We start from the raw sequence: 26,341 nt of genomic DNA, 5'->3' as shown, positions 1-26,341 counted from the left end.
AGCAAGCATGCTTCCTCTTTTACACAGAAACTCAGTTACAGTCTTGAACGGTGCGAGAGCTAACTCAGTCTCTTCTACATCCTTTTTTAGATTGCCTAGCTCCAAGTCATTAGTCATCTAAAATTCCGTGCACTGCATCAGTTATCCGGTCATATCTCTCCAACATACTGCACAGCGAGCTCCAACGAGTTTTGTAGTCTCGTTGCAGTGGGAGTTCCTTTCCGTGCTTCAACAAACAACAATAACTACGTCTGACCATACAACCTCCAAGTTAGATTTTTGGGAAATTATCGCCGATAATTATCGGCCGATAATATCGGTTGGCAACCCTAGTGTTGCCGTATATGGTATAAAAATGATTTTCTGGAAATTGAGATCGTACTTGAATCCTGGCTTTGTCTTAACGACCACTGTGCTAGGTACAAATTTGATATTACTGATAAGAAGTATCTTCCAAAGTACAGAAAACATAGAAGTGTTTTGGGGCGGAAACTGAACAAATTTTCAAAAATTATTACAGAAAAATATAACACAATATAAGACAATCACATCAAAAAAGTCTTTTTAATCTAAAACTGTGATGAGGTTACTTAATCCAATCTCCAAATCTGTGTTTAAAACTGCTTACACTTCAAAGGTTTTGAAAAATAAAAAGTGGCATAACAGTACTGAATAAAAACCAAACTACCACCTCCATCACACTACAAAAAACACGAGCACCAGCTGTTTCAGAAGATGAAATACAAAGTCATAAGTTAAACAATGTGAGCTGAGGCGGCTGTTGTGCCGCAAATAGACGCACTTGTTGGAATTCAAGCAATTAAAAGGACAGGAGACAGGCATGAGGCACCCCGAGATAATATCTAGTCAGCTATCCGAGAGCTATCTCACCCTGTAACGCCGTATTGTAACGGTATTTTAACAAATATGCGACAAGATTTGTCTGCACCAGGCAATTACCTTATTAGATTACCGGAGAAAATCTTCCAATTTGCAGGATGTTAGTAAAAATTAATTTATAATAAAAATAATTAGACGATCAACTCAACTTCAATTATGAATCTAATGTCACGCTGTCTCACTGAAATTCAGTACACATTATCGATATTTACTGAATTATGGACCAATATCTATAAATCAAATAATATGAGAATTCAAATAACAATATCATCATAACAATAATTATTAATCATCAACAAGGAAATAAACATCCTTATATCATATTTGGCTTGAATTATCATTGTCCCGGAAACAAGCGCTCATTTCCCTTTTTACTCTGGTCACCGACTAAGGTCACATTTGTACACATTTTGTTTCTCAAACTGTTCTTTGGAAATGCATATCTCTTTTTCTCTCAAGCTCGACTAGTGATCATCTGACCATCTCTCCTCGGAGCTGGCTGAACTTCGATGACCTGGTTACTTGTCTCTTTGCGAGAGAGTGGGGTCTTGGCAGCGAGCACGCAGGAGAGGATAGCAACAATGTATCCAAACAGTAGACCTCCAGCTGCCACAAACATACTCCAGCCTAGCTCGCAGTGCCCTGGGGGATTATAGTGTTGTTAGTTAACTCGGAAGTTTTAGGTTTTCTTTTTAATTTGTTGGAAGTTTTGTAGCTGAATGTCGAAGAAAATGTATGTAGTTAATAAAACAGAAGTGAAATGCAGGGTTCGTGGCGTGACTGATGTAACTACCGCTTTATTCATCGCAGATATGATCTCATATTTGACGAAAAGTGCATATTTACATGAGACCAATTGCAATGACGATATCGATGACAAAGTACTGATGGTTTGTTTTTGGTATCAAGTGCGCGGCGTATATAAAATGGAAATTAAAAGTCCCCTCGATCTACACTAGCTAGCTCGCGTCGGTGGGTTCGTACGTGCAAATGCTAACACGATAGCAAAATCTGGTTTGTCAGTCGCGCGCGCGCCCATTGTTTCTAAAATTGGCAGTGTAACGGTGCAATTTATGTACAGTCAGTTCCAAGTATAGCGAATTCGGCTTTTAAAATGATCCAGAACATAATAACAGATCAGTTCATTAACCAAATACTCACCGAAATCGAATGTAGAGGAAACGGACCCACAAATCCTCTTGACACAACTGTCGTCGTCATTTCCAAAGATAAAGAACATCAAACCACCGGCCAAAAATAGAGACGCTGAAAATCGTTTAAGTTTAAGACTTGATAATAAATTGTGACACTTATCATACAAGAAATCAATTAAATAGCCATGTCATCGCTTCTCTTGAAACACAAAGCCAAACTTATTAAACTAGATAGTCGAAAGTTATTCTTGCAACAAGTTAGGTATTAGTTAATAAAGGAAGTACTATCAGAATGACTCCACAGCCAATTCTGATGATTCCACAGGATAAGAAACTAAAGACTTACTCGAGAAAGTTAACATTACAGCTATAACGGAGTAGATAGTACAGTGTCCACAGCTCTCGTTGCAACACGAGCAAATCCCAATAACCCAGGTAAACAGGAGAAACACTGAAAGTACGCTATTAAATCCAAGAAAGAACTCTCACAATATACTTTACTAAAAACTAACACTTGCATATTATGTAGATAACATTCCACTATCTTTACCCTGAAATAGACAACGGTTTCAGTGCAACAACACACAATCCTACACTACAAATCAGCCGGTTGTGGGCCGCCTCCCCACTATAAACTCACCAGATCCCGCAATGGCAAGGTACAGCGGGACATGATGTACCACGTTGAAGGTGAACTCTTCCTTATTTGTAAAGTAGAGGATGGGGTCTATCCGCTCACATTGGGTGGAACCAGGTGAGAAGTATTTTATGAGGGGACTTCCATCTTTAAAGGGATAGCAGACTCCACTAATACCTGTGGAGAATACAAAGCTGATGTTTTCAGATAGTAGGGTAAACTTGCTAAGTACTATAGTGAACCCAATCTGAGATTATTTCTTCCCAGCTAGTAAAGGAAGCATGTGATAACACTTCCTACAAAATAAGTTTACTTAATGTGTACTCAAAGACCGGGGGTGGAGTCGTTGCAATGAGTAAAAACACAAATAAAATATGAACTGAAACTAACCACAATATCCAGGTAAAATAGCATCGAATGTTATGTTACTGATCTCCTCCGCTTTAATCTGATCTTCAGCTGTCTGGAAGCTTCCTTTGGGGAAGTTTTCTGCGCTGATCTGAGAAAGTAACATTGTTAGTACACACTCTTTTATACACTTGAACAAGTTGCACTTTTAATCAGTACAATACACTTGTCTATAATACAGCTGCAGTGTAAACAAGCTGAAATTGTCCCCTGAGTAGGCTACCTCAGAAGTTGATCAGAAGTGGTATTCACGTCAAACACGTTAATACTATATTATTATACATCATGAGATATCTATTACATGTGTGATGTGTTAGACAATTAACACTTAGTTCACTATTATATTTTGGTTGCGTGAAGTATAGAGTAAGCTAATAATAGTAAATATAATAGGAACACTATGGATACTGTACACTGAACATGACACAATAATATGGGTAAGGTGAAGTTGCAAGTTCTAGAACATAATGTGCGTAAAAGTTAAAATATCCAGATTCATGAGATTGGCTAATTTTGGAGGTTATATCATGCATACCCCGTGACTTAATTAACACTAACAGCTTAAGTAAAAAAGATGACTTATTGACTTACATTCATTGGTGTTCCTAGAGGTACAATAAGCCATGGTCTCTCAATGATGGAGACAATTGTAGCACAGAGCACAATGTAGATCAGAAAACATAGCACGATCCCACGGTTGTTCTCAGAACTCATCACCTAGCACCTTGTTAAGATAAGTTAGAAAATATTTAATTAATTAATTGGCATATTAACTAATTGATATAAGCTTGCAAAAAGAATACAAATATTTTGAACTGAAGGTAATTCACAATAAAACACGATGATAAATTTCCATTACCTAATAATAATTGCATTCATAAACTTCGGTTTATATCGATGAAACAAATATAAAAAGTTGTATTATATATTATATATATAATCCCCCCGGTTAATAAGTTAAAACTCACAAACTTTAAACTATATTAGGCAACAACAACTACCAATTAAACTTCTTACTCTTCAAACAAATATTTCTATTATTATCCATCTTTACTGTGTTACTTTATCGGCCAATTGTTTACACACCTTTTGTTTTACTACGGTCAATATTTCCAATTGCATGTTGATGTACAACTTTCGTCAGTTTACAGAAAAATTTTACACAATATGTATAATGTAGATAAAAACCAATACACGTTATTAATAGCACAGGTTTCAAAATACCATCAAATGAATTAAAGCAAAAAGAGACATTAAACTTTCTGAAACCAAATATCTTTCATATCTCATGATTATAGAACAATTAATGTTTTCGCAATGTTTAAACGCATACAATAACAATACAATTTTATCAAAACAACACGATTTCCATTCCATACCCAGAATTAAGTAGAACTGATTGATCATTCACTCAACCAATATAGGAGCTTGTCTGGAAGTCCTGGGAAAGGCCTCAGTCAGCCTCTTAAACTCATCCTTAAGTTCAGTATAGCCCAACACCAGGAGCACGGGACAACCCGAATATCTTCTCCGGTTTGAGCTGCTTAACAATAGACTTAGTCTGGGAGGTGGTAGGATGAGAGGGGTACAATATATAATAGTTCAGGTCTGTCTCCTCGGAGTCGGAGTCATTGTTAAAGGCCCTGCATTTCCTGTAGATAGTGCTGGAGCAGCACCGTGGCTCCCTGACTCGCTCTATACTGGAGTGGTAATCGTATATGACATGCAGCTTGATATGGTTACAGTTTGTGCTGTGCAGGTGATCGAAGTTCGATTGCTCGGCCGTGTAGAAGAATATGTGCGCTTGTTCTTGAGCAACTTGGTTGAGGAGCCGGTGATCCAAATGATCTACCTTGAAAGTTCTATCTCTATGATCGAGCAACTCTCTATAGTTCCACTCGTACAAGTCCTCTGTGATCCCTATTTTCCAGTTTTTGGCCCAGGAAACAATGTCTAGCATGAACTTCTCCATGCCGGCCCTGTACTGAATTGAAAAGAAATAATTGTGTTCCGTATTGCTGACCATTGTTGTCATGAAAGATTTTATCCTCGACATGGCACTATTCCTACTCTCTAATTTTTTTCGAAAAGATTCGTCCGAGCCAGGAAAATAAAGTGCTGTGTCAATATAAAGAGTATCAATAACAGGAGTTATTTCCTTGATCTTCCTGAAGGAAGAAACAAAGGACTCCTGTCCCGCATTGCTGCCTGTGTGAAGAAGAAATTTGCAGTCCTTGCTCATAAAGTACATACAAGATCCGGGGATGGTGTCGAGAGGCAGAGCTATTACAGAGAGCCTGTCAACGGGGTCTTCAACTAGAATCTGATATAGTCTGTTGGGTATAAGTCTGTTCAATAGGTCCTGTATCTGTAATGTTTGGATGTTAATGTGAAATATATGAAATTCCTGATTTGCTTAGAAGATGATATTATGGTGAATAGATAGAGATTAATACATATCTAGTAAAACGCAAAGAAAGGGGCTGTATACAACTAAGTTTAAAATATAAATGCACAGCTGAATACCAAGAAACCTCTAAATAAAGTATAGGATAGTATCTCTGTAGCATGGCGGAAGTTTCGACAGTAACCCATATTTTCGACTTTAGTGCACGAAGTTCAGATTGCTTGGCTGAGTCTTGAAGTCCGTTCCAGCAATCTCTGGTGTAGTTAGTGAAGAATATGTGTCTTCTTTGAATCTGTGTGGGCATTGCATCCACCTGTAATATAATCTCTATGAAGGTAGAGCTGTTTTGATTATTCAGCTTATCCATGTGATATTAAGCTTTGGAGACGTAATTAATTTATGCCTATCCTTATTTCTACTTGTGAAGTTAACTGTAAACAATAAGTAACAGTACTCAACATGACACGTTGTTGTGACTTACTATGACATTGGTGAAGGGGGGAATAAGAAAGTTTCTGTGCATCGGAATGCTACCGAGGGGAGGAAGATTCCCATTATAAAGATCTATCTTCTCAGGATCTAAAGGTCTAGGAGCTGGCAATGTATCTAATTGTATGGAGCTTCTTGTAGAGTTCAAACCGTACGCTATCCTTCTGAAGACGTCCATGAAATTGTTAAGATCCATCCCACGTTCGAAGTTCAATCCAAACGGCTCGAAGGGGTCAGGATGCCACTGAATCAGATTATCATCCTCGTCACCATCCTCGTCGTCATTGTCGTCTTCATCTTCATTAATCCTAAAGAGAGGTATGGGCACCTCATTACTGCTTGTTGTACTGCTTGTGTCATCACTGCTTGCATCTGTATCGTAGTCAGTGTCTTCCTCGTCATCAGAATCCTCATTGTTGAAGTTCAATCCTTCTAAGTCAACGTTCAGCCAGCCAGGATTTAAAAGTGGTCTTTCTGGATCTAGCTGCACAGGATTATCATTACGGGGATTTGGGTTTTGTCGTCTTCTGCGGCTGAAAACAGTTTTAATTAAGTCTAGATGACTCAAATTTTACATGTGGTTATCAAACACTAATATCACACAATAAGCACACAATATAAATAAGCACATAATAACCACACAATAACCACACAATAAGCACAGCTAAAAATTAAAATGAGCTGAAACACTGGATTAGATGTCATTCTTAAGTTTCAAAAAATAATCATATTGTACCGAGGTGGAGAGAGTCGGGGACGAGCCTGTGGACGTGGCCGTCTTCGTAGTGGCCTTCTTGGTTGTACATCTCTTTGTGGGACTGCTGCCTGTCTTCCATCAGCAGCTTGGTTTTCTTGAGCAGGATTAGCCCTCCTTGGCCTGAAACAAACTGGTTTTAACTGTCAACTGAACCTGGCGGGGCTAGGTGGCATGAAGACTGCAGAGTTGCCAATGGTTTACCATCATCTATAAACAATACGATTTTATATGTATTATATATATATATATAACTCTTAAAACTCTGGTCACAAGAGCAACTGCCTAAACGTGCAGAAGTGAAAACAAACTAATACAAAATACCGTACTAGCAGTCCTTAGTACTTGTAATAAATAGATTCATTCAATGTCATAAAACTCTTAACCATACATATAATAGTAAAATAATTTAGTTGGTCTATAGACTACTGTATAAAATTATCCATAGAAACTTTATTAACGTTAATACGATTTTTTTAAATCAATATCCTAGAATGAAAGAATGATTTAAGGGGGGAGGGGGGGTTCACCGTGATTTTTTTTGTGAAACTTGGTTTCGAGATTTCGAATCGCAAAAATTTGTCGGCCAAATTCAAAAATTTGGACCTAATATGGGCGTGGCTGCCCCGCAGACACCGTTTGGCGGTTGGAGTCCGGGACCCGCTCAAAAGTTCGGTCACTGGTCCTAGTTTGTTGGACAACTGCTATCTCGAAACCAAGTTTCACAAAAAATCAGGGTGAACCCCACCCCCCCCCCCCCCCCCCCCCCCCCCCCCCCCCCCCTTAAGCAATGTGACTGCAACATCTTGAAGCAGAGAAAGAGATGAATGGAAGCGGGAAGATAGAACAAGAGGGAAAGGGCAAGCCCTGGTTGTGTGCGTTGCCTGGGACAACTTGTTTTCCCACAGTTAAATTTAGATCTAGAATTGTGTGCATTTATTGATGTAAATAAATTTCAGTAAATACTAAGTACCTTAGAAAGTATCGTTCATTGACGACAGGGACATTTTCCCCAGGATTCTCATCATTCATACCACTGCTACCCAGTCATAATATCTCAATCCATATTTACCTGGATAAGAAATTGTAATTTGGTATCAATTTATCTCACACGATAACGAAACAGGACACAATAGAATAAAGTGCTATCAACAAAATGAACCATGGTTGAAAGTGGTCACTAAGATAAATCCTTGACTGGATTGTTGCAATGACTAGATCATGTACATCAAAACATCTTGAGGATCAATCTCAACTTTAAGGTAATATCCAGAGGTTAGCCTCTTGGAGAGGATAGACATGCACATCAGGTTATTTGTTAATTCAGTAGTTATTAAATACAATTAACTTGAACGGATCACGGGTTATAGCATACAAATATCATAAAAATTAGTGAATATCTGGTCCAACAGACATATAATTATTATATAATGAAAGACTTGATTTTGTTTTAAATATAACTGTTTTAATGGAGGGAGTGGCGAATTTATGATTTCAAGAGGATCCAGTAAAATTGTCTCGGCCATCAACTCTAGAAAAATCATTTTAGAGAATCCACAAAAGGGAAGCAGTATTGCATCCAGTTCCGTAAAAGAAGGGCTGTGTGATTGGATAAGTCTGTAATAGTAATAAACATCTTATGAAATCTATGGGTATTGATATAGATTCTACTACCCGAAGACAGCCGGAATAAAAAAGAAACAACAATTTTGTATATTATCGATTAAAGCAAACAAAAAATATATTATAAGTGCATGAGTGTAACTAGAAGGACCTTTAGACCAAATATCTTAGGAGACTTGGAGTAGCAAGAGAGTGGCTTGAAGGTATATATACCTTTTAAAACAATATCAAAAAAGATATTCAAACAATATACACATATAATATAACAATGACCCTATATAAAAATTCAATAATTACAACAATACGTCAAAAAGAATTATATTAAGCTGCGGGGGATACAGGATCGGAAACTGCGGACCGTGTAGTTTAGACATGAGCACCCACCCTTGCCTTTTGAATTCTTGGTTGGAGTGACTGAGGTATTTTTACTGAGTTGAATTTAACAACACTCGCAGGTATGTGCAAAATGTATTTAGTTGTATCACGTTGTGACACCCCACGGTCGTTTCACTAGGTACGATACAGGGGGAGCCGCGAAGGGTCATACAACGTATGACAAGTATTTAGACAATAAAATACCCTAAAATCTAATTAATTACTGAAGTGGAAGTATGAGTTAAGTACAAACTTTAGCTTTGTTTTAGCGCTACGCTGTAAAATGAAAAATACGCGCGGTGCGGCCACAACATTTAATTTTTGCCTAGAGTAAATTTGTTTGCAAGTTTATAATTTAGTTTGCCAGTTGCGTTTTGTTTGGCGGTCAATATTTGGAACAAACATTTTAAAAGTACCGCACCTGCACCCGTTAAAAGTTTTTTGAAATATAATAACAGTTGCGATAATTTCAGTGTCACAGGACTGTGACAGATATAATTTAGATGTTATTGGACTACAAGAGACTAAAGTACGTCAGTTTTCAGATTCGAGACTTCTTTTGTTTGACCAGAAGGATGGTTACCATGGTGGACTGGGGTTTCTTATCAATACTCGCGTTAATAATTATTTCCGTTCATTTCATCAGATTAGCGATCGTGTTGTTTACATGGAGTTTTTTGTTCCTTCAAAATCTGCTTGCAAACCCCCTTGCAAATTGCGCATCGTTAATTGTTACAGCCCAACCAATCCAAAGACAATTTCAAACCCAGCAGCTACAGACCAGTTTTACCGTGAACTTCAAGTAGCAGTGGATGTACCCGCACGTTATGAACTCTGGATACTGGGGGATTTTAATGCAAAACTTGGTAAACGGTCAGATCAAGACTACAACAGTGGCCTTCATAAGAACTTAGGAAGGTACGGCGTTGGTAGGAGGAATGAAAACGGTGAGAGGTTGTTGAAATTTCTTGTGTTCAATAACTTATTTGCTGCAAATACTGCTTTCCGCCATTCCAGTCGTCACATCACTACCAGAACTGGTTGGGTCAAAGATAAAAAGACCAAGAAAAGTTGTCCTTATTTCTCACAGATTGATTTTATTTTGTGCCGGTCTCGCAGTACTGCTTTTTTGAGTGATGCCAGGGCTTATGGTGGTGCAAAACTACACTCAGATCACAAAATCGTGAAAGCTACCATAGATCTCAGGCAGAAAACTAAGCTCTACAAAAACAGAAAAACTAAGACCGTAAAGTACAACACAACGTCCCTGGTCTGCAACAAGGAGTTAGAGAACCAGTTTCACCAAGCTGTCATACAGCAAATAGACAGCCTACCCACTCCCCCTAACGTTTAAGCAGGCTTTGAGCAGTTATTTGGAACTGTTAAAACTGCTGCGTCTAAAACAGTGGGTATGAGACAGAAAAACAGAAGAACTCAACATTCATCAGACCCTCAAGTATGTTGCATGTCAGATGAAAGACACAAGCTGATACTTCAACTGAATGACAACATGCTGCATGATAGGACTGAATTGCGACGAAACATCAACAAACTCAAGAACAACATCAACAAACGCCTTAAAGAACTTGAGACAGAATATGCTAACAAGCTAGAAGATGCTATCAATAACGCTGACGACACGAAGCGTAAGTTTGAAGCCACACGTGCCCTTGCCACTGATAAACAAGCAGAACCAATATCAGTGTTCAACGCAGACAATCAGCTCGTTGGAAACGATGAAGAGAAGGCTGCCATTGTCCGTGAATGGTTCTTGCAACACTATGCCAGTACAGAACCCCCTTTACAACCCTTCATAGGACCTCCTAGACCCCTTCAGACTCCTATAACCTGTGAAGAAGTACAGTATGCAGCCTCAAAGTTGAAGAATGGTAAGGCAGTAGGCCCAGATCAGATTCCCAATGAGCTTCTAAAATATGCTCCTGAAAATTTCTACAGACAATATGCTACCCTCATTAACCAATCTTTTGAGCGTAATGAACATGTTCCATCTTTTACAGAGGGATATTTAGCACCACTGCAAAAGCATGGCAAACCCAAAGGACCAGTTAAGAGTCTCAGGCCCCTATGTCTTCTCAACGGCACTAGGAAGCTCTTGTCCCTTTAACACTTCACAGGGTCAGGAGACAGATTGCTGAGTATACTGGACCCTGGCAAAATGCGTACAAGGCAGGTCACAGTTGTGCGAATATTGTATGGACCCAACGCCTACTTATATCTGTAGTGAAGGAGAAAAGATGGGAATTCTCCAAAATGGGCATTGATATGAGCTCAGCTTTTGACACCATAAAGCGACCAGTAATTCTTGACTTGCTAAAGGAAGCTGGTTGCTGTGACGACGACATCAGGTTAGCAAGGTATTTGTTGTCAAATACCAAGCTCAGAATTAAGATTGACGAAACAATCTCTCTGGAGTTTGAAACCTCCAACGGATCTTTCCAAGGTGATGGAGCTTCAGGGGCATATTTTACTCTATACTTTGCTGGCGCTCTGTACCACCTAAGAGTAGTGTTATCATTTCACTTACTGCGTCCAAACCCTCCTTTTGACCCAGACTCTCTCTTGCCTATTTGCAGAGAAATCTTGGCTGAATGGGACCTACTTGTTAACGAAGACAAGACTGAATTTGTCCGTTTCTATAGCAGATAAAACAGATGCGTGCGGACAACATTTAATTTTTCTAGAGTAAATGTTGCAGAGTAAATTTGTTGCCAGTTGGTTGTTGGCGCATATTTGGAACAAACATTAAAGTACCGCACCTCCCCGCTTAATTTTTGAATTAATACAGTTGCTTTCGAAACGTAAAGATAAAGTAGAGTAATGATAAAAATAATATCGTTAGACGAATTTTTACCATAAGATGGTTACCATGTGAGGTTCTTATCAATACTCGGGTAAAATAACTATTTTCCTATCATTCAATATTAAGGTATCATGTTTCAGATTTTTGTCTTCAAAGTAAACCCACCATTGCAAATTATTAATTGTATTAACCACCCTCCAATGAGAAAATTTTAAACCCTACAGTAAGACATTGACCAGTAGAACTCATTGCAGTTGTTCCGTATTACTGATATCTGGTACCTTGGAATTTTATCAAAACTTGACTATTCGACTAAACATTCCTAAAAATTGGAAGTCGCGTTGTAGAGAATTTGAAATCATATTTTTTAAATCTTTGTCCAATCAATTATTAGACTGCAAAACTGCTTCCCAATCAGTCTACATCACTCCGAACTGGTTTGTTCCAATAGAATTAAGAAAGACAATGAAGATTTGACCTTTTTCACAATTTATATTATTGTGAAACCAGATTCGACTATCTGCTTTTTGGTGTCGCGTGAAAAACACTGAACCAAATCGTGAAAGCTACAGATTCAGCAAAACGCTCTAAAAACAAAACTAAATAAGTACCCCCACATACTCCCGTCTGCAACAAGGAGTTCAAAAAGCGATTTCATCTAAGCTGTTAAAAGGGAAAGTAACCCACCCATCCCCTAACGTTAAACCGCTTTGGACGTTAGACTTAAAACAGCTCGTCAAAACATTATGAGCCGAAACGGATTCCACATTGACACAAACTCAAGATGATGTCAGATAAAGCTAAATGCTGATATCATTGACAACATTATTTGACTTAATTTCAGAAACATCCAACAAACTCAAGCAAATCAACAATTTGCCTTGGAAATACATGACAATCTGTCTAAAACCCAATCTGGAACATGGAATTACAAAATTTTTGACGTGATCCAATAGATTCTTTATCTACACATTTTACAAATTTTAGTTCTAGGCACTTTTGCCATTTAATTATTTGAACACTTTACATTTCGATTACTTCGAATACTCTCTAGTTGAACTCGAAAATGTTGCACAAATCGAGTGTGTTACCTGATACCAATAACTTGGGTCATCTAGCAATACTGATAATCTTAATCTGATAATTATCATTAGCTATTACAACATTTATAAAAATTTTTTTATGGCTCCAATATGACCCCGGAGATACAACCAGAAACAGTGTTTTTCACCTTGAACCATTTGTCCTTACATAACTTGTTTCAGTCTTGAAGAAAATCTTTAATAAAAATCAAAACTTTTCCTTGACACCGAAAACCCTCTTTAAAAAAACTATAGTGGATCAGTTGTCAAAGACTTACTTAAATCAAAATTTTACTTTATTTAGTAAATCAGATTCAGTAATCTAAATATCAAGTATAGTATGAAACTGAAAAGAACTAGAATAAGAGTTTGCCTAACAAATTCCATTACAGCCTTTATCGATTTTCTAAAAACTCAACAATGGCACGTCAACCAACATATTGTACACATTTTGACTTCAATATAACAGTTAAGAAATCGTTATATTGTAATGATTAACACCCTTTTACATCAATGTGCTACTAACGGCTCTGATTCCAACCTCTTTCCCATTCTAACACATTTTCAGATAGTATTAGTGGCATGTATCTACGAAGTGTTGTCACATCAGCAACGAATATTATATAACTCTTGAGTTGAAACCATCCGGACGAACCTGTATATTAGAGCGTTTAACAGTTTCATCTAAACTATCTTGGCCTCATGGCTATACGTTGCAAAAGCTAATAACATCCTTATGAATCAAAGGCACCTTAGGTAAGAGCAAGTGTATCACTTCCAAATCAAACTGTGCTGAACGCAACTCTTCTTTCACAATCAGCAATTGTCATATCCTGTGGCGTTGTACATCGCCTTCAATCCAAGGAAAACCAACACTTGATTTTATGTTATGGCTTACGTGAAATTTACTGAATGAATAATTACGTTTTACTATTCCTGCTCTAATTAATTTTATCCTTCTTTTCATTGTTAATTTTAGCTTTAACCACCACTTCAATGGGAATATTTTGCTGCTAATAGTAGCATAACATAAAATACATATACAGATGATGTTGAAGTATTCAACTTCACCATCTGGCTTCTTGTCCCTGGTATCTTTCATTCCTCTTAATGAAAATTGATCCATGGCAATTACAGCTTTTCGGTATAAACGAAACAGCTGGATACCGGTCTCACGGCATACAGCTCATTAACCATTAGATCATATACACATTTTCTTTGAATTAATAACTGATAAGAACTATAATCCCATCCAATACTTATAACAACTAATTTAATTTGAGAACGAAATCTTACCCAGATAGGGTTTAGATTATCCTTTGGACGTTACAGAGTTTGATTAACAAATTTGAATCTTAACCCACGTGATTTACCATCGTGAAATCAATACAACCGTTGTACAAGAGCTATCGTTTGTCTTTCGACTTGACTGTGCCTTGGTGAGTATCTTTAAATGATCTTCTAGGTATTAGTTATGAAACTACATGTTAAACACGTTCATTTCATACCTTTCCACTTAGTAATTCCAGGATTACAAAAATCTGCCGCGATTTACTGAACTCCAACTACAAAAGTGAAAAGCATTTTTCTCCGCGTTTCATGCGATTTGATCACTTTGAGCCAATAAAAAAATTTTAGAATTTTGCTAATTAGCTAATTGATAATTATCCAATTAAATGATTATCTGACGTAAAAGTTGCTAGAACAAAAGTTTTTCTTCATGGTAATATGAAACACACTCGATTGATCCGCAACCTTTTACGATGTTCACAACTAAAGATATTCGACAAACAAGAAAGGTGGTAAAAAGTGGTAAAGTGGCAAAAAGTGGCCTTAAGACATTAAAAAACGTGGAAAAGTTTGGAAAAGTTGGTCAGCCATAAAGGACATCTATTAGGACTAAAAATCCTTTGTAAGCTTTGTGTGTCGGCAGATCGATTTTTTCAGACGGATCTGTCTGTACTATAAAGAACTTGAGACAGAATATGCTAACAAGCTAGAAGATGCTATCAATAACGCTGACGACACGAAGCGTAAGTTTGAAGCCACACGTGCCCTTGCCACTGATAAACAAGCAGAACCAATATCAGTGTTCAACGCAGACAATCAGCTCGTTGGAAACGATGAAGAGAAGGCTGCCATTGTCCGTGAATGGTTCTTGCAACACTATGCCAGTACAGAACCCCCTTTACAACCCTTCATAGGACCTCCTAGACCCCTTCAGACTCCTATAACCTGTGAAGAAGTACAGTATGCAGCCTCAAAGTTGAAGAATGGTAAGGCAGTAGGCCCAGATCAGATTCCCAATGAGCTTCTAAAATATGCTCCTGAAAATTTCTACAGACAATATGCTACCCTCATTAACCAATCTTTTGAGCGTAATGAACATGTTCCATCTTTTACAGAGGGATATTTAGCACCACTGCAAAAGCATGGCAAACCCAAAGGACCAGTTAAGAGTCTCAGGCCCCTATGTCTTCTCAACGGCACTAGGAAGCTCTTGTCCCTTAAACACTTCACAGGGTCAGGAGACAGATTGCTGAGTATACTGGACCCTGGCAAAATGCGTACAAGGCAGGTCACAGTTGTGCGAATATTGTATGGACCCAACGCCTACTTATATCTGTAGTGAAGGAGAAAAGATGGGAATTCTCCAAAATGGGCATTGATATGAGCTCAGCTTTTGACACCATAAAGCGACCAGTAATTCTTGACTTGCTAAAGGAAGCTGGTTGCTGTGACGACGACATCAGGTTAGCAAGGTATTTGTTGTCAAATACCAAGCTCAGAATTAAGATTGACGAAACAATCTCTCTGGAGTTTGAAACCTCCAACGGATCTTTCCAAGGTGATGGAGCTTCAGGGGCATATTTTACTCTATACTTTGCTGGCGCTCTGTACCACCTAAGAGTAGTGTTATCATTTCACTTCCTGCGTCCAAACCCTCCTTTTGACCCAGACTCTCTCTTACCAATAGAATGGGAGTATGCAGATGATGCAGATTTCGGTGATGAAGACGAAGAAAATCTGCATGAGATGCTGCCTATTTGCAGAGAAATCTTGGCTGAATGGGACCTACTTGTTAACGAAGACAAGACTGAATTTGTCCGTTTCTATATAGCAGATAAAACAGATGTCGACAAGAAAGGAGAGCCATTAAGAGGTAGAGAGCCATGGAGGAAGAGTGTGTCACTGGGATCCAGGCTTTGCAGCAAATCTGACATACTCCACCGCTGTATCCTAGCTAACGTTGCTTTCGAAAGGTAACAACAAAGTTTGGCTGGAAAAGTCCCGAATTTCACTGGACACCAAAGTGAAATTATACGAGGCCCTTGTTACCCCAGTACTGCTGTACAACTGCATTAGCTGGGCCGCTCCAGAGAAAATCCTTCAGAAAGTGGATGTGTGTCAGCGCAAACATTTGCGGCGGATAATGAACTCCACTTATCCCCGAATCATCAGTAACCGAGACCTTTATGCTCGTTGTGGGGTGACTCCATTAACAGAGAGGGTTGCTAAGTCTCGCTGGAAAATGCTCGGTCATATCCTTAGAAGTGATTGTAACTCCCCACCCCAACTAGCATTGAGTTTTACTGTTGAGAGTATGGAGAATAAGAAAGGGAGAATTGGTAGACATCAGATCAGTATTTTCAAAACCATTTTGAGTGATTTAAATAAAAGAAATATAAATGTATGTAATTTGACAGATTTGACAGAACTTCGACATATAGCCTCGAACAGAAACCATTGGAGAAATTTGTTTAGTTTTTGATTCATTAATTTTGTTGGGTTAAATAGTTAAGTTTGTTTTCAGAGTTCTTCACGTAGACTTATCAGATCCCTAGGATGTTTTTATATTACTACTTCGGATTTGTGTAAAGTTTGATAATAATAAAATAATTTCAGTTATTAAAATAATCAGTAACTATAGTAATAACAATAACGAATAATGTACAAATTGTTTTTTGTACATTTTGTAGATTTAAATATTAAATTGTTATATAAATGTAGCTTATGCTATGACATATAATTGTGATATGTAGCGCAATGCATGCTACTAGTGAGCACGACCATACACTATAAATGGGCCGTCGGCACAGCAAAAGTTAGTACTGCAATGCAAATGGTACTAGAGGTGGTTTAATTTAAACAGACGGCTAGACCTCGCGCGCGACATTAAGCATGATTTGCACGCGTGGCGCATTCCAATGTTCAAGCAGCTAGCTATAGCACGTGACACAATTCAGCCAATCAGAGTACAGGAATCCGCAAAGTTAAAGTTGCAAACTTTTGATCAGCCCAAAATGAGACTTTTCTGGAGATTTTGAAATATCAACAATTATATACTTTGTCTTATTTTTCCCCCTGGGGTTGACGGATGTTACTTTCACATCGCTATGTGTATACGCGCGCGCGTACTGTTGCTCTATCCAGAGCCCTTGCACTTGCAGTAGCGCGCGCCCACCTCACGCCTTTCTTGACTTGTGAAACAAGCGCGCCCGAAGTGGCGCGAAAGCACATGGTTAGGTGAACGCATACTGCGTGCCGAGCTTGTTTCACAAGTAGAATGTATACCTCCTTTGCCGCCTTCAATTCGGCGGTCGCGCGCTACTGCAAGCGAAAGGGCTCTGGTTAGAGCAAAATGTTACTCGTCTAAATTTCTTCGAATTAGCGCGCGCCGCTTTTTTTTCTCGAAATGGCCCGATGGCAAGTGCTACGAAGTAGCGCGCGCCGGGCCAAATCATTAACAATGGTCAACCCATGAGGGATCAAACGTTATTTTTACATGAAAACGATCATTTTGCAAAAAACCGGACCCAGAAAACTTTACCGCCTGCTGGGCTTGCTTGTCATACGTTGTATGACCCGCCGCGCGGCGCACGAAGTGTGCGGCTCCCCCTGTAGCGTCGAAGACGCTACTATAGTGAAGCGACCGTGGGGGTGTTAGGGACGTGTGTAGTATCTCAGAATTAGAACACCCCGGCGAATGCCGCGGGCTTCATATTGCTACGCGAGTCAAAACAATTTTTAGGCTGAAATTCGTCAAGAGATCGATTGTCATTTCGTTCACGAACTTTTTAAAAATATATGACAGTGCCGATTCCATCTCTTAAAGGATTTTCAATAGTGCCGAGGAAAAATAAAACATCAAATTCATTCATTTGAATATTAGTAAAGGTTATAATGATATCAAATCAAGGTTTCAAACGCGTACAATCATTAACCCTAATCAAGTATTGTCAACTGCATTATCTGGGGCTGGGTTATTACAGCTTCTTTCCCTGGTCTGTTGTCCTTCTCCACAAGAAGTTGAGCACTCTGACTATTGTCCAAACGCACTCAATCATCATCAACTAAGTTGAAAAACTGTGTTATATATCAATTGGTCCGTAATCGACCGTTCACATCTTCGGAGGTATTATTTATCTCCACATCTTGTAAAGTTTTTACAGTTACACTGAAATGCAGGACCGAGGTGGTCGATTACAAAATTGTTTTTAAAAAGCATGTATTACTGGTATGATGCTTAAAGCATGGAATATTTATTGCACGATAACCCATTTGAGGAAGATCACCTGTGATATGAATATGATCATCAAATTTCGTATTTGTTGTTTTTAGCTTTTACACAACTTTCATTATCATAGACACTGATCAAAAGATATTTTGACATTTTTACTGCTTAACGACTGCCTTTTTTGCTAATAATTATTGTACGAAAAATTAATTTACAAATTATCTGCTAAAAATGCAAAAAAAAGATAGAAAATATTGGATTTTTGATTGTTTTGAATTGTAGGTTTATAACCTACGTACCAGGACGCGCGCCGAGTTGGACTCGTCGACGGTCCGGTAATATTTGAAACAAATATTTTACGAGTATCATCCGTTAAGTTTTGAATGCCTTCGAGCTTGATTGACGATGTTAACCTTGTAGCGCGATGCACTACTGGGTCGCGCGCGCATCAAATAATGCTTCTCGCAACCACTTCGGTAGATCGGCGAGATGCACCACTGTGCCTCACCGAGCTGCGAAGGATTGACATCGTGAATCAAATGTTAACCCTTCCTAGCTCGGTGCGACCCATGAGTAGTGCATCGCGCTACAACCTTCGAGCGTTCATTTTAATGTCCGTTTATAATATTAATTATGTCCGTTCATTAATTGTCCGGTCAAATATGGTCCGATAAGGTATATCAAGATTTAAAGTGGACGATTAGAATTAGGTCAAGGTGGTTAGCTGTAGAGGTCCAATAACGCTAAATTTAATCGATGATTTTACAGAATTTCGAACTTTTTGGGAATGATTTTTGAAGAAACAAATGTTGTCATCATTGGTTTATTATTATTATCAAACTTTACACAAATCCAAAGTAGTTACTAAGAACATCCTAAAGACCTGATAAGTCTACTTAAAAGACTTGTTGATTCACGATGTCAATCCTTCGCAGCTCGGTGAGGCACAGTGGTGCATCTCGCCGATCTACCGAAGATCAAGAGGTTGCGAGAAGCATTATTTGATGCGCGCGCGACCCAGTAGTGCATCGCGCTACAAAAGACTTGTAGAACTGAAAACTTACTATAAATGCAAAAAATGGAACTTTGACAATGGACCGAAGAAAACATCTTTATCGGTATCCAATCAATCATGATCAGGTCGTCATCTCCTCAGTATGTTAGGTAAAGCCTAATGACCCTCATTAATACACGCTAACGCCTTACTCTTGATCAGATTGGGTAACGAGATCACTGATTGAGTGCAAAGATCACTGACTGAGTGCTCGGATCACGCGGATCCGATGGATTTTGAAATGGTCACAACTCACTAGCCAAATTTTAAACAATGAACTTGAAACTTTGGGAAAGGTTTTAAATTATCAAGCCAAATGTCTGCAAAAATTTTTGAGTTCTTAGCTTAAAGCGTTCTCATTTTATGAAGACAATAGTGAAAAAGAGGGAGTGTCACGCCACGCCCACTGTAATTAGGCGTGGCTTACGCGTACGAAACTTTCAGGAAATCTAAGTTTGACCCATATCTATAATCTCTGAAATTTTGGTGCAATTTGGAGACGAATTACGTGAGTTATTAAGAGGTTGCGTGTGGGTAGTCACTTTTGGGTTACTAAACGAACCTGGACAAGGACCGTAGTTGCAATTCTGCGCCTCTGTCAAACTTCCCTCACAATCAGCACCACCATTATCTGGGGCTGGGTTATTACAGCTTCTTTCCCTGGTCTGTTGTCCTCCTCCACAAGAAGTTGAGCACTCTGACCATTCTCCAAACGCACTCAATCCTCCATCAACTAAGTTGAAAAACTGTGTTATATATCAATTGGTCCGTAATCAACCGTTCACATCTTCGGAGGTATTATTTACCTCCAAATCTTGTAAAGTTTACACTGAAATGCAGGACCGAGGTGGTCGATTACAAAATTGTTATTAAAAAGCATGTATTACTGGTATGATGCTTAAAGCATGGAATATTTATTGCACGATAACCCATTTGAGGAAGATCACCTGTGATATTTGAGTTCTTAGCTTAAAGCGTTCTCATTTTATGAAGACAATAGTGAAAAAGAGGGAGTGTCACGCCACGCCCACTGTAATTAGGCGTGGCTTACGAAACTTTCAGGAAATCTAAGTTTGACCCATATCTATAATCTCTGGAATTTTGGTGCAATTTGGAGACGAATTACGTGAGTTATTAAGAGGTTGCGTGTGGGTAGTCACTTTTGGTTAACTAAACGAACCTGGACAAGGACCGGAGTTGCAATTTTGCGCCTCTGTCAAACTTCCCTCACAATCAGCACCACCATTATCTGGGGCTGGGTTATTACAGCTTCTTTCCCTGGTCTGTTGTCCTCCTCCACAAGAAGTTGAGCACTCTGACCATTCTCCAAACGCACTCAATCCTCCATCAACTAAGTTGAAAAACTGTGTTATATATCAATTGGTCCGTAATCAACCGTTCACATCTTCGGAGGTATTATTTACCTCCACATCTTGTAAAGTTTACACTGAAATGCAGGACCGAGGTGGTCGATTACAAAATTGTTATTAAAAAGCATGTATTACTGGTATGATGCTTAAAGCATGGAATATTTATTGCACGATAACCCATTTGAGGAAGATCACCTGTGATATTTGAGTTCTTAGCTGCGCTTAAAGCGTTCTCATTTTATGAAGACAATAGTGAAAAAGAGGGAGTGTCACGCCACGCCCACTGTAATTAGGCGTGGCTTACGAAACTTCCAGGAAATCTAAGTTTGACCCATATCTATAATCTCTGAAATTTTGGTGCAATTTGGAGACGAATTACGTGAGTTATTAAGAGGTTGCGTGTGGGTAGTCACTTTTGGGTTACTAAACGAACCTGGACAAGGACCGTAGTTGCAATTCTGCGCCTCTGTCAAACTTCCCTCACAATCAGCACCACCATTATCTGGGGCTGGGTTATTACAGCTTCTTTCCCTGGTCTGTTGTCCTCCTCCACAAGAAGTTGAGCACTCTGACCATTCTCCAAACGCACTCAATCCTCCATCAACTAAGTTGAAAAACTGTGTTATATATCAATTGGTCCGTAATCAACCGTTCACATCTTCGGAGGTATTATTTACCTCCAAATCTTGTAAAGTTTACACTGAAATGCAGGACCGAGGTGGTCGATTACAAAATTGTTATTAAAAAGCATGTATTACTGGTATGATGCTTAAAGCATGGAATATTTATTGCACGATAACCCATTTGAGGAAGATCACCTGTGATATTTGAGTTCTTAGCTTAAAGCGTTCTCATTTTATGAAGACAATAGTGAAAAAGAGGGAGTGTCACGCCACGCCCACTGTAATTAGGCGTGGCTTACGAAACTTTCAGGAAATCTAAGTTTGACCCATATCTATAATCTCTGGAATTTTGGTGCAATTTGGAGACGAATTACGTGAGTTATTAAGAGGTTGCGTGTGGGTAGTCACTTTTGGTTAACTAAACGAACCTGGACAAGGACCGGAGTTGCAATTTTGCGCCTCTGTCAAACTTCCCTCACAATCAGCACCACCATTATCTGGGGCTGGGTTATTACAGCTTCTTTCCCTGGTCTGTTGTCCTCCTCCACAAGAAGTTGAGCACTCTGACCATTCTCCAAACGCACTCAATCCTCCATCAACTAAGTTGAAAAACTGTGTTATATATCAATTGGTCCGTAATCAACCGTTCACATCTTCGGAGGTATTATTTACCTCCACATCTTGTAAAGTTTACACTGAAATGCAGGACCGAGGTGGTCGATTACAAAATTGTTATTAAAAAGCATGTATTACTGGTATGATGCTTAAAGCATGGAATATTTATTGCACGATAACCCATTTGAGGAAGATCACCTGTGATATTTGAGTTCTTAGCTGCTTAAAGCGTTCTCATTTTATGAAGACAATAGTGAAAAAGAGGGAGTGTCACGCCACGCCCACTGTAATTAGGCGTGGCTTACGAAACTTTCAGGAAATCTAAGTTTGACCCATATCTATAATCTCTGAAATTTTGGTGCAATTTGGAGACGAATTACGTGAGTTATTAAGAGGTTGCGTGTGGGTAGTCACTTTTGGGTTACTAAACGAACCTGGACAAGGACCGGAGTTGCAATTCTGCGCCTCTGTCAAACTTCCCTCACAATCAGCACCACCATTATCTGGGGCTGGGTTATTACAGCTTCTTTCCCTGGTCTGTTGTCCTCCTCCACAAGAAGTTGAGCACTCTGACCATTCCCCAAACGCACTCAATCCTCCATCAACTAAGTTGAAAAACCGAGCGTGCTAAATCACTCTACAGTCGATCTTCGAGATTGTTCTAAAAGGGCCCCCGACAGTTGAAATCAGCTTGAAACGATGTATTTTCGGACGCTGATTCAGAATCACCCCCCATGACATAGGGTTAAAATGCTCCCCTGCCGAGATATTGGCGAAAAACTGTCTTGATCACGTGATATGACCGTATAAGGAAGTTGGTCGAATTTCTCGTTAGGGTTAGGGTTTCAGCATATGCTTTTGTTAAGGATTGGGTTAGGGTTAGGGTTGGGATCAGATAAGAGGGTTAGGGTTTCGAAAAGTCGTTCAGGGCCAGCAAGAGAACGGGTTGAAAAAGTCACGTGACAGTCGAGTGTAGAGTGATTAATCATCATCCTTGAAAAACTGTGTTATATATCAATTGGTCCGTAATCAACCGTTCACATCTTCGGAGGTATTATTTACCTCCAAATCTTGTAAAGTTTACACTGAAATGCAGGACCGAGGTGGTCGATTACAAAATTGTTATTAAAAAGCATGTATTACTGGTATGATGCTTAAAGCATGGAATATTTATTGCACGATCACCCATTTGAGGAAGATCACCTGTGATATGAATATGATCATCAAATTTCGTATTTGTTGTTTTTACACAACTTTCATTATCATAGACACTGATCTAAAGATATTTTGACATAACTGATCTCTGAAGGCCGATGTAGATCGAATGTAGATTCCCATCTTGTGGAACTCCCATCTCTTCTCTTTCACAACAGAAATCAGAATTCGTTGAGTCCAGACAATATTGGCACAACTATGACCAGCCTTGTAGGCATTTTGCCATGGTCCTGTGTAGTACACAGTGTGTACTCTGCAATTTGTCTTTGAATTCTGTGTAGACTGTAGAGTAATCAAGGAGAGCAGTTTCCTAGTTCCATCCAGAAGGCAAAGAGGGTCTGAGGCTATTTAGAGGTCCTTTTGGTTGCCCTGGCTTCTGAAGAGGGGTTAGAAACCCTTCCGTAAAAGAGGGTACATGCTCCTGTACTTCAAATGATCGATTAATGAGACATGCATATTGCTGGAAGAATACAGGTGGTGCGTACTTCAGCAGCTCGTTAGGAATCTCATCAGGACCTACTGCTTTCCCATTGTTCAACTTTGAAGCAGCATATTGGACTTCTAAGGAAGTTATAGGAGTATTCAGAGGACGTGGGGTCCAGTGAAAGGTACCAAAGGAGGGTCTGAGCTGGTGTAGTGATTTTTAAACCACTCTCTAATGATACTTGTTTTCTCATCGTCACTTGCAACTAGCTGATTTTCAGAGTTGAAGACAGATATTGGCTCTGACTCTTTGTTGGCAGCAAGAGCTCTGGTAGCCTCGAACATCCTCTTCGTGTCATCTGCAGCATTGATGGTGTCAGCTAGTTGGTTGGCTAGAGCTGTCTCTAGATCTTTAAGACGTTTATTGATATCGTTCTTGAGTTTATTGATACGCTTTCTCAATACTGTCCTGTCTCTAACTGAATTGTCGTTGAGTTCTTGTAAAAGTTTGTGTCTCTCGTCAGACATATTGCATACATGCTGATCTGATGAATGATGATGTCTTTGGGTTTTCTTCTTGACATCCACAGTGTTAGAGGCTGAAGACTTGATAGTTTCAAACAGCTGTTCGAATCCTGTCTTAGTGTCAGCGGAAGGTGGAAGACTGTAAATTTGCTGAGTGACAGTTTGCTGTTACTGATCTTGTAGTTCCTTGCTACAAACCAGAGATGTCGTGTTGTACCTTTTAGCAGCTGATCTTCTGTTTCGGTATAACTTAGTTTGCTGCCTCAGGTCTATGGTAGCTTTTACAATCTTATGATCAGAATTAGGCCCTGCCTTAATTTTAGGCAGGACCTTTAGCTCCTGCATAGGCCCTTGCATCATTGAGAAAAACAGTGCTGCGTGACCGACATATAAATACATAATCAATCTGAGAAAAATAAGGGGAACTTCTTTTGGTCTTCTTGTCTTTCACCCAACCATTTCTTGTGGTTATATGACGACTGGAATGACGAAATGCAGTGTTTGCAGCAAACAAACCATTAGAAACAAGAAAGTCCAATAATCTCTCACCATTTTCATTTCGTCTTCCAACGCCATGCCTTCCAATGTTATTATGAAGGCCATTTTGAAAGTCATGATCAGACCTTTTGCCAAGTTTGGCATCGAAATCTCCTAGGATCCAGATTTCATGTCTTGCAGGCACATTAATTGCTTCCTGAAGCTCACAGTAAAACTGGTCAGTAGCAGCCGGATTTGATATAGTTTTTGGGTTGGTTGGACTGTAACAGTTCACGATTCACATTCTGCATGGTGGTTTGTTAACAAACTTGGAATTGGATGGAATAAAAAAGTCCATGAAAGCAACTCGATCATGCCTCACGAAAAACCTCACCGAACCTCCACGCGGTACGGGGTGGGTGGCTCGAACGGGAGGTGCATGGGTGTTTCTAACCTATGCAAAGGAAGGGACTAGCCATCTCTACAACAAAGGAAAGGCTCTAATAGCCTTTACTAACCTTAGAACCGCAGCATAACCGCTTTTCCCACAGGCAAATAACACCTTCCGCAGGAAACTAACACGCTCACAGGCTCCCACATGACGTGTAACCCCAGGATTTGGTTTTGGATCGGACACTCAAAACAACGATAGAGGAGCGGTCTACTATACACGCTCACAGACTACCACGTCTCGTGTAACCCCAGGATTTAACACGCTCACAGGCTACCACGTCTCGTGTAACCCTAGGATTTAACACGCTCACAGGCTACCACGTCTCGTGTAACCCTAAGACTTTAACACTTAACAGACTCTAACACGCTCACAGGCTTCCACGTCTCGGTTTTGGATCGGTTTTGGATCGGACACTCAAAACAACGATAGATGAGCGGTCTAAAGTGACAGAGTGACGTTACAGGAACATTGCATACTCCTAAGAGTTGCACGTAGCAGGCCATGACCTCCCCTGGAAGTCCCTGTCTCTCCGTCGTTAACCCGGCAGGGTTGCACCAGGGGCGGTGGTAACAGAACTTCAAGACTCTCGGAGTCTGTTGTCGATATCTATATTTAATATATTTATGGTATATAATTTGGGAGTCTCTCTCTCCGGCAGCAGGAGTTGGAGAATGGGGACGCGTTGTGAAAGCCACCGTAAGGAAGTCTTACTGTCGACGCCGACCAATCAAAAGAAGCAACTCGATCACTGATCTGATGAAATGAACGGAAATAATGATTGACACGAGCGTTGATTAAAGGACCAGTTAACTGAAAAATTTGTAGTCTCCAATTTGGCTTAGATTTAAATCAGCTGTGACAAACTGGTAAAGAATCGTATCGCCGAAAGAACCAACTCTCTAGCGTACTTGTAACGCGTGTTATTGCAATAATAAGCTGTGGCCTCGTGACGTCAGAAAGTCCCTCAGTGCGCGCTTGCATAGCGTAATTTACATTACAAATGTTTATCATCGTCAATAAAACACGTGTAACTCACTCGAATTTTAGAATTATGACTATTATCCTAGTTCTCCAAAATCCTTATAGTTTTGGCTATCATCCTAACTAAAGGAATAGCTGATTTGATGTACAGTGCTCACGTCATGATTTTAAACAGTGATATATATATAGGTTCTTGAACAGTGGCGGGTGAATGTACGGTTAGAAAGTTTCTGATATTACAGTTCTTATGTCATATGTGATAATTTTGGATTGTTTTCATTGCTTAATTACACAAGCAGGGAGACTGCACCGATTATTTTTCCCCAGTCCATGAAACTCAAACGAATTTAGAAAGGATCTAGATTTACCTGAGGACCCCAGGCTATTATGTTCATTAACATAGAATATAGATTTGGCGGAATGACAGGCTGAGCGC

At 39.4% G+C, this 26,341-nt stretch overlaps 2 protein-coding genes across 2 annotated transcripts; both read right to left on the bottom strand.

Annotated features, from left to right (window-relative positions):
* Positions 1-1,142: 1,142 nt before the first annotated feature.
* On the bottom strand, positions 1,143-3,825 carry LOC134818221 (uncharacterized). The gene is made up of 6 exons (XM_063827672.1): positions 3,691-3,825; positions 3,082-3,190; positions 2,695-2,868; positions 2,401-2,505; positions 2,062-2,166; positions 1,143-1,542 (listed from the first exon to the last, which is right to left on the bottom strand). The coding sequence occupies exons 1-6, from the start codon at positions 3,811-3,813 to the stop codon at positions 1,355-1,357; spliced, it is 804 nt and encodes a 267-aa protein (XP_063683742.1). The 5' UTR covers positions 3,814-3,825; the 3' UTR covers positions 1,143-1,354.
* Positions 3,826-3,944: 119 nt separating this feature from the next.
* LOC134811473 (uncharacterized) lies at positions 3,945-7,823 on the bottom strand. The gene is made up of 5 exons (XM_063818317.1): positions 7,723-7,823; positions 6,732-6,872; positions 5,988-6,528; positions 5,634-5,819; positions 3,945-5,467 (listed from the first exon to the last, which is right to left on the bottom strand). Exons 1-5 carry the CDS (start codon positions 7,779-7,781, stop codon positions 4,583-4,585), a joined length of 1,812 nt encoding a protein of 603 aa, XP_063674387.1. The 5' UTR covers positions 7,782-7,823; the 3' UTR covers positions 3,945-4,582.
* Between the last annotated feature and the right edge of the window lie 18,518 nt (positions 7,824-26,341).

This window comes from Bolinopsis microptera, chromosome 1 (genome assembly GCF_026151205.1).
Source record: "Bolinopsis microptera isolate Bmic1 chromosome 1, MBARI_Bmic_1.0, whole genome shotgun sequence".
In the NCBI taxonomy this organism is placed as follows: Eukaryota; Metazoa; Ctenophora; class Tentaculata; order Lobata; family Bolinopsidae; genus Bolinopsis; species Bolinopsis microptera.
This window is presented reverse-complemented; position numbering and strand designations above follow the sequence as displayed.

Bases quoted from the DNA above. Each gene is read 5' to 3' on its own strand.
- LOC134811473 (XM_063818317.1), bottom strand. From the start codon at position 7,781: ATGAATGATGAGAATCCTGGGGAAAATGTCCCTGTCGTCAATGAACGA. The intron at 6,529-6,731 runs GTACAATATGAT...AACTGTTTTCAG, and splicing joins CCCCGACTCTCTCCACCTCG to CCGCAGAAGACGACAAAACC. The intron at 5,820-5,987 runs GTAAGTCACAAC...ATTATATTACAG, and splicing joins CCCCCTTCACCAATGTCATA to GTGGATGCAATGCCCACACA.
- LOC134818221 (XM_063827672.1), bottom strand. From the start codon at position 3,813: ATGAGTTCTGAGAACAACCGTGGGATCGTGCTATGTTTTCTGATCTAC. The intron at 3,191-3,690 runs GTAAGTCAATAA...TTACTTTCTCAG, and splicing joins CTCTAGGAACACCAATGAAT to ATCAGCGCAGAAAACTTCCC. The intron at 2,167-2,400 runs GTAAGTCTTTAG...AACGATTTTCAG, and splicing joins TGTAATGTTAACTTTCTCGA to CGTCTCTATTTTTGGCCGGT.